General features: G+C 46.6%; 1 protein-coding gene across 1 annotated transcript in view; it reads right to left on the bottom strand.

Annotated features, from left to right (window-relative positions):
- The window catches only part of LOC112072054 (probable G-protein coupled receptor 174), a 14057-nt gene extending 5113 nt beyond the window's left edge, over positions 1-8944 (bottom strand). Inside the window, exon 1 of the mRNA XM_024139468.2 lies at positions 8081-8944. Within this exon, the coding sequence (XP_023995236.1) occupies positions 8081-8287 (207 nt within the window). The 5' untranslated portion in view covers positions 8288-8944. The remainder of the gene's footprint in view (positions 1-8080) is intronic.
- Positions 8945-9316: the final 372 nt, after the last annotated feature.

Genomic DNA, 9316 nt, shown 5'->3' with positions numbered 1-9316 from the left:
TGTTATGATGGTAGTGGTCACGAGGCCAGTGCCCCGACCCCCGCTCCCCACCACTAGCCACTTACAGACAGTCTTGTGGGCCCCTATTCTATAGTTTTGAAGTTTTTGCTCTTCGTCATGTAGGTCAGGATGTTTTTTTAGACTGGCCGCATTTTTCAGTTCGGTGGGTCCAGAGTCAAGATGGGTGCGTGTCCAGGGGGCCGCCCCTACCCCCGCCCCCCGCCCCCCCCCCCCCACCCCCCTCCCCCACCCCCTCCCCTCCTCTCCCTCCTCCCCCCCTGCTCCCCCGACCACTATGACATTACAGAGACATCTTTGGGCCCAGGTCTTTAAGGTCGTTAGAGGTCGGTTCAAGAGGCAGCCCCCCCCCCCCCCCCCCCCCCCCCCCCACCACTAAGTTACAGACAGTCTTAGGCCAGCTCAGGTTAGAGGTCACCTGGTCAGAGCAGGCGCCCCCCCCCCGCCCCCCCCCCCCACCACTATACAGGACAGTCTTGCCCAGGCGTCAGTTAGAGGTCAGGTCAGAGGCAGGCCCCCCCTCCCACCACTAACAGACAGTCGTGTAGGCCCAGGGTCAGGTTAGAGTCAGGTCAGAGGCCAGGCCCCCCCCCCCCACCACGTAGTACAGGATAGTCTGCCAGGCAGGTTAGAGGTCAGGGTCAGAGGCAGGCCCCCGCCCCCCCCCCCCCCCCACCACCCACTAGTACAGGACAGTCTTGGCCCGAGGTCAGCGGTTAAGAGTCAGGTGTCAGAGCAGCCCCCCCCCCCCACCCAACTAGTACAGGACAGTCTGGCGCCCAGGCGTTCAGGGTTAGAGGTCAGGGTCAGAGCAGGCCCCCCCCCCCCACCACTAGACAGGATAGTCTTGCCAGGGTCCAGTTAGAAGGTCAGGGCAGAGCAGCCCCCCCCCCACACTTATACATGACAGTCTTGGCCCAGGTCGGGTTAGAGGCAGGGTCAAGGCAGCCCCCCCCCCCCCCACATAGTACAGGACAGTCTTGGCCCAGGGTCAGGTTAGAGTCAGGTCAGAGGCAGGCCCCCCCCCCCCCCACCACTTAGTACAGACAGTCTTGGCCCGGGTCAGGTTAGAAGGTCAGGGTCAGAGCAGGCCCCCCCCCCCCCCACCACTAGTACAGGACATCTTGGCCCAGGGTCAGGTTAGAGGTCAGGGGTCAGAGGCAGGCCCCCCCCCCACCACTAGTACAGACAGTCTTGGCCCAGGGTCAGGGTTAAGGTCAGGGTCAGAGGCAGCCCCCCCCCCCACCACTTAGTACAGGACAGTCTGTGGCCCAGGGTCAGGTTAGAGTCAGGGTCAGAGGCAGCCCCCCCCCCCCCCACCACTAGTACAGGACAGTCTTGGCCCAGGTCAGGTTAGAGTCAGGGTCAGAGGCAGCCCCCCCCCCCCCCCCCCACCACTAGTACAGGATAGTCTTGAGAGCCAGCGTCAGGGTTAGAGTCAGGGTCAGAGGCAGGCCCCCCCCCACCACTAGTACAGGATAGTCTATGAGCCAGACTGAGGCTCTCAGGTATTCTGGCCTGCTGAATCTTCTCCTAAACTCATCTGTAGTAAAGTAATACATTGAGAGGTCCAGTCCTGAGTTGAGACTGGCGAGACAGAGGTGACAGGATGCATCGCTAGCACCATCTCTCTGACCTCACAGCTCCCCAGGGCATCGGCCTTTGCCAGAAAGTCTACGGCATGGTGACATGGTACGGGAGAAGCCAGAGCAAGAACACCCGCACAGCTCAACACCATCCTCAACGCTCTCTTCTTTCCGTGGTCTCACCCTCCCCCCTCCCCCTCCCCCCTGTGGACTCGCAGGCGCCGGCTGACAGACAGGCCAGGTCAGAACAGGATCAGAGGGATGAAGCCAACCAGCTCCGCCCCACCATCAGACCCAGCCGCCGCAGGCTGACTCACGCATGGGGAGCTCCGCAAACACACCGCCTGGATGGAGGTAGGGCAGTGTAGTGGTTGGGGAAGAGGTGGGGGCTGGGGCATATGAGCTAGGACTGGAGGCATAGGCGTTAGGGGTAAGTCAGGGGCAGGCTGTGTTTCGGAGCAGAGGGAAAGGCAGACAGCGAGACAGACAGCAACCAGCAGCGGCACATACACACATGTCCCCTCGTCGTCTGTTGGAATGGTAGCCTCGGGTGCATATGAACTCACAGGCGCCGCACACTCACACACACCAGGGAAGAATATAGAGGGCGTACATGTTGACGTATTTCAGGTAGAAACACACAATGCAGAGAGCGGGCCGAGATGGCCAGTGTGTGGTTCAGGTAGTAGTAGATACGGAGAGGTAGGGAGAGGACCTGGAGGAGACAGAACATACAGGAGTTAAATATATATAATATATATATATCCAAACAGATTCAAACATTACAGGTTAGGAGAGGTTAAACAGTGTAGGTTCAGGTTAGATACAGGAACATTACACCCCTACCCTGACGTCAGTCGCGTATATATAGGATTGGATGAAGCTCAGGTTTAAATTCAAATGTCCCTGTTATCATTTCTAAGCCAATACGACACCAATCTCTATGAAAATGTGCTAATCAATTGGAGTTTAATAACACACTTACCAATTTTTTAACAGGGTGGTTATTTAGTTAAGATTATTTCTTACGTCTACCAAACTCAAATTCTAGACGTCGGATTAAAACGAGACTATACGTCCATAAAGTGGACATTGACTTAAAATATGCAGGGTTTTGACTCAATTTGTTGGTGCAATAGTTTTTATTAAATGTATAATTTATCGCTTTCATGTGAACATTTACGTCCATTGAGAAACAACGATGTGCTACATTTCTTTTGGTACGTAGCTCAGAGTTCTAACAGCGGGTAGGTTGCTCGGCAACAACACAGCTGCTTGCACCAGACTGCAGTCAGAAGAAGTTTATGCGAACAAACCTAGGCTACTGTAGATAGCTAGCGAAATGGTGTATTCAAGCTGAGGTTAATCAATAAATGCATACCAGATATTTTGATTGGCTAGGTAGCTGGCTAACGTTAGTTTGATTGTACAAAGATAAGCAGCTAGCCTCTGTAGCTAGCTAGCTAACATCAGTCAGCTAACAACAGGCAAAGAAAGGTAGCTAGCTATATTTGTTTATGGCGGTTTTGTTCACATATAACTTCAGCAACTAGGTAGCTAGAGCCAGCTGAAGCTAGATAACAATAGTTAGTTTACATCCACATGCCAGTCCTACAGTTTTCCACAAAACATAGCTAGCTAGCTAATGTGCATCAGTTCAAAACTATCACCAAACGTTGAAAATTGGCATACCTTACTATTCATGCAATGGCTTTCGCAACACTAGCTAGCTACTCCACAGTCCAGGCTAGACACATTTCAAGTCAGACAGAACACAACCAAAACTGCAAAAATAAAAAATGCTAGCTAACGTTAACACGCGCCTCTGGCCTGTTGTTCAATGACTGCAGGGTGCAAATGCATGCTTGCTTGAGAAAACTCAACAGTTAATAACCTTAATACATTCCCGCTCTGTCTTCTTGACATTGTGGCTGATCAACAAACTAACAACTCTTCCATGTGTTGGCTGTTTTTCAACTCTGCTGTGCACACCTTGTGTGAAGGTAGCCACAATCATTTCCAGTTCGCCTTGAATATAAAAGTCCCCATTGAAAGTGATACAAATAGTGGAATAATGACATATTTGGACTAGATAATGCTAAACAAGGTTGGGTTGTTCTTGTATAAATTCAACAAAAGACAATAAAAATCTGTTGAAATTGCACTGTGGATGTAATATACTTTAGAATTGCATTGGGAACATGCTGTACTTAAACTGTACAGGCTAACCTATAGATTGTGCAACCACTGAAAGGGTATCAGCCTACTCAGTGACACTCACAGAACACAACTTTTGAGAGTTAACACAAATATTAGAGTCTTAGCTCCTATTGTGCCCATCTGCTTCCCTTAAATGGGGCTTTGTTGTTTCATCGCCCCCAAAACAATCAAAGGATCACGGTCATTGAAGCCTGAAAATCCCTATACATACTATGTTTTGCACGCCCTGCCAAAGGACCCTATCATGCAGAATCGTGATTGAGCGTTGGTCCCCCAGTGCAGTGGTGGTTGGAGTTCGTTGGTCCCCCAGTGCATTGTGGTTGGAGTTCGTTGGTCCCCAGTGCAGTGGTGGTTGGAGTTCGTTGGTCCCCAGTCAGTGGTGGTTGGAGTTCTTGGTCCCCAGTGCAGTGGTGGTTGGAGTTCGTTGGTCCCAGTGCAGTGGTGGTGGAGTTCGTTGGTCCCCAGTGCAGTGGTGGTTGGAGTTCGTTGGTCCCCAGTCAGTGGTGGTTGGAGTTCGTTGGTCCCCAGTGCATGTGTTGGTTGGAGTTCGTTGGTCCCCAGTCAGTGGTGGTTGGAGTTCGTTGGTCCCCAGTGCAGTGGTGGTTGGAGTTCGTTGGTCCCCAGTGCAGTGGGGGAGTTCGTTGTCCCCAGTGCAGTGGTGGTTGGAGTTCGTTGGTCACCAGTGCAGGGTGGTTTCGAATCGAAATGTAGTCAATAAAGCAAGTTGAAAAGCATAAACAGTGGGCCTTCCTGTTCTTTAAGCGCGCAACGTCAGCACAATAACTGTTCGTTGGAGCTTCATTAAATGGGTTTCCGTGGCCGAGCTGCCGCACACAAGCTAAGATCACCATGCTCAATGTCAAGAGTCGGCTGGAGTGGTGTAAAGCTCGCGCCATTGGACTCTGGAGCAGTGGAAACGCGTTATCTGGAGTGATGAATCACGCTTCACCATCTGTCAGTCCGACGGACTAATCTGGGTTTGGCGGATGCCAGGAAAACGGTACCTGTCCCAATGCATAGTGCCAACTGTAAAGTGTGGTGAATGAGGAATAATGTCTGGGCTTTTTATGGTTCGGGCTACACTTTAGTTCCAGTGAAGGGAAATCTTAACGCTACAGCATGCAAGGACATTCTAGATGATTCTGTGCTTCCAGCTTTGAGTTTTAGCATGACAATGCCCCCATGTGGAAGAACTTGACTGGCCTGCACAGAGCCCTGAACTCAACCCATCGAACACCTTTGCGATTATATATTATATAATGGACTTTACAGTGTCCTGCTATTAAAATGATGAATACCAATGTGTATATTATATATACATATAATATATATATATATATATATATATTAATGGACTTTACAGTGTCCTGCTATAAAATGATGAATACCAATGTGTATTATATATATTATAATTGACTTTAGTGTCTTGCTATTAAAATGATTAAATACCAATGTATATATATATATATTTAATGGACTTTACAGTGTCCTGCTATTAAATGATGAATACCAATGTGATATAATATATAATATATATATAATATATATATATATACATATATAATATATATATATATATATTTTTCATGACTTTAGGTCCTGCTATTAAAAATGATGAATACCAATGTATATATATATATAATTTAATGGACTTTACATTGTCCTGCTATTAAAATTAATATCAATGTGTATATTATATATATATATATTTAATGGACTTTACAGTGTCCTGCTATTAAAATGATGAATACCAATGTGTAATATATATAATTTAATGGACTTTACAGTGTCCTGCTATTAAAATGATGTATATCGTGTGTGTACATATATATCACTTGGCTGTATGTATTTCTAGATATAGGCTGTATGTATTTCTAGATATAGGGCCTATTGTAAATGTTATTATTGTTGCGTTGCCAGCTTTATTTCAAAGTAAATACAGTTGAAGTCGAAGTTTACATAAACCGCAGTAAAATACATTTAAACTCCGTTTTTAACAATTCCTGACATTTAATCCTAGTACAAATTCCCTGTCTTAGGTCAGTTAGGATCACCACTTTATTTTAAGAATGTGAAATGTCAGAATATTAGTAGAGGAATGATTTATTTCAGCTTTTATTTCTTTCATCACATTCCAGTGGGTCAGAAGTACATACACTCAATTAGTATTTGGTAGCATTGCCTTTAAATTGTTTAACTTGGGGTCAAACGTTTCGGGTAGCCTTCCACAAGCTTCCACAATAAGTTGTGTGAATTTGGCCCATTCCTCCTGACAGACTGGTGTAACTGGATCAGGTTTGTAGGCCTCCTGCTCGCACACGCTTTTTCAGTTCTGCCCACAAATGTTCTATATGGTTGAGGTCAGGGCTTTTGATGGCCACTCCAATACCTTGACTTTGTTGTCCTTAAGCCATTTTGCCAAAACTTTGGAAGTATGCTTGGGGCATTGTCCATTTGGAAGAACCATTTGCGACCAAGCTTTAACTTCCCGACTGATGTCTTGAGATGTTGCTTCAATATATCCACATAATTTCCCTCCTCATGATGCCATCTATTTTGTGAAGTGCACCAGTCCCTCCTGCAGTAAAGCACCCCCACAACATGATGCTGCCACCTCCGTGCTTCACGGTTGGGATGGTGTTCTTCGGCTTGCAAGCCTCTCCCTTTTTCCTCCAAACATAACGATGGTAATTATGGCCAAACAGTTCTATTTTTGTTTCATCAGACCAGAGAACATCAAATAAGTACAATCTTTGTCCCCATGTGCAGTTGCAAATCGTAGTCTGGCTTTTTTATGGCGGTTGGGAGCAGTGGCTTCTCCTTGCTGAGCGGCCTTTCAGGTTATGTCGATATAGAACTTGTTTTACTGTGGATACAGATGCTTTTGTACCTTCCTCCAGCATCTTCACAAGGTCCTTTGTTGTTGTCTGGGATTGATTTGCACTTCTCGCACCAAAGTACGTTCATCTCTAGGAGACCGAACGCGTCTCCTTCCTGAGCAGTATGATGGCTTGAGTGGTCCCATTTATACTTGCGTACTATTGTTGTTTAGATGAACGTGGTACCTTCAGGCGTTTGGAAATTGCTCCCAAGGATGAACCAGACTTGTGGAGGTCCACAATCTTTCTTCTGAGGTCTTGGCTGATTTCTTTTGATTTTCCCATGATGTCAAGCAAAGAGGCACTGAGTTTGAAGGTAGGCCTTGAAATACATCCACAGGTACACCTCCAATTGACTCAAATGATGTCATTTAGCCTATCAGAAGCTTCTAAAGCCATGGCATCACTTTCTGGAATTTTCCAAGCTGTTCAAAGACACAGTCAACTTAGTGTATGTAAACTTCTGACCCACTGGAATTGTGATACAGTGAATTATAAGTGAAATAATCTGTCTGTAAACAATTGTTGGAAAAATTACTTGTCCTAATCGACTTGTCAAAACTATAGTTTGTCAACAAGAAATTTGTGGAGTGGTTGAAAACGAGTTTTAATGACTCCAACCTAGGTGTATGTAAACTTCCGACTTCAACTGTAATACAAACATGACTTTAAACTACATATTATTTTGACAGAGGTAATGAACTGTCCAATGATCAGCACAGCAATTGATAACACAGGACCATGTTTGAAAAACAAGTGGCTCTGAGCTTAATTCAATGTTACACAATATATACATATATACACACACACTATATATATTTATGATATATACACTACCATTGAAAGATTTGGGTCACTTAGAAATGTCCTTGTTCTTGAAAGAAAAGCACTTTTTTTTGTCCATTAAAATAACATTAAGTTGATCAGACATACAGTGTAGACATTGTTAATGTTGTAAATGACTATTGTATCTCGAAACGGCAGATTTTTTAAAATGGAATATCTACATAGGCGTACAGAATCTCATTATCAGCAACCATCACTCCTGTGTTCCAATGGTACGTTGCATTAGCTAATCCAAGTTTATCATTTTAAAATGCTAATTGATCATTAGAAAACCCTTTTGCAATTATGTTAGCACAGCTGAAAACTGTTGTTCTGATTAAAGAAGCAATACAACTGTCTGCCTTTACACTAGTTGAGTATCTGGAGCATCAGCATTTGTGGGTTCAATTACAGGCTCATAATGGCCAGAAACAAATAACTTTCTTCTGAAACTCGTCAGCCTATTCTTGTTGTGAGAGATGAAGGCTCTTCCATGCGAGAAATTGCCAAGAAACTGAAGATCTCATACAACGCTGTGAAAGTAAAAGTTACCTGCATGAGATCAGCTACAGCCAGGTTCATCATGAACACCACTCCTCTCTTGGTCTCCCTGACGTATGCCTGGAACACCCAAAGAGCCAGGACATTACCCAGAAGGCCCGGGGCCAAGATGACGCTGTAGACAACTGCGTAAACATGATGTTGGTAGCGCCGCAGGTCGTCAACGGTACTACCACAGCTTTGATTGGACAGGCTCATCTTAACCCTGCCCACCGGGAACAGCCACTGGTCAGGATGTGTGTCAGTCACCTGGCTGGCCAATGGTGAGGCTTGTTCAGAGCAGAGGAGGTCTCAGTATGGTCAGGCTTCTGAGTGCAGGTCTATTTATATGTCCAGGAGTATTCAGGTCTGTGCGTCCATTCAAGTCCGCCCAGGTGTGTCCACACTGTTCTTCATGGCTGTCGGTATATAGTCTGACCATCTCAGATCACCCTGAGCAGCACTAACAAACCAAAAGCAGGGTCAGTCCGTGTGTGACTGTCTTCTTCTTTCAGTCCAAGGCTCAGTATTAGGGACCCTGAAAGAAAGACAGTAAAGTAAAGGTAGTCAGTAGTTGTCTGGGTCCCTGGCAAGTAACCAACTAGCGCAGAGAAACACAATATTATAAATGTTTTCAGAGGAAAATATCAGAAGAGAATGCAGGCGCTATGAGACAACTTGACACAGCCACGCCTCAACCTCACAACTTGACACAGCCACGCCTCAACCTCACAACTTGACACAGCCACGCCTCAACCTCACAACTTGACACAGCCACGCCTCAAACTCACAACTTCACACAGCCACGCCTCAACCTCACAACTTGACACAGCCACGCCTCAACCTCACAACTTCACACAGCCACGCCTCAACCTCACAACTATCTTCACACAGCCACGCCTCACCTCACAACAAGTACAGGAGGACAGTGTTTGTCCTCAACACCTCCACCAACAAGCTCCAGATCAAACTGCCAGTCCGTTTGTACCCCAACACACTCACACCCCCCACGTCACGAGCAAGGACACGTGGGTTCTGTCCCCCACACCTCACACACCCCAACTAACCGAGCGAACCATAACCCGACACGACTTGTTCTGTCACCCCAACCACCTCACACCCAATCCAGTCACACAGCACGGAACGCTCTGGTTTTCCCAACCATCTAACACAACAACGCGTACAGCGTCTCTAGGCACAGCTGCGTCTCCTGCCTCCCAACCCTCCACCACCAACCCACAGTACGCG

The sequence above is a fragment of the Salvelinus sp. IW2-2015 genome, unplaced genomic scaffold, assembly GCF_002910315.2.
Source record: "Salvelinus sp. IW2-2015 unplaced genomic scaffold, ASM291031v2 Un_scaffold1810, whole genome shotgun sequence".
In the NCBI taxonomy this organism is placed as follows: Eukaryota; Metazoa; Chordata; class Actinopteri; order Salmoniformes; family Salmonidae; genus Salvelinus; species Salvelinus sp. IW2-2015.
This window is presented reverse-complemented; position numbering and strand designations above follow the sequence as displayed.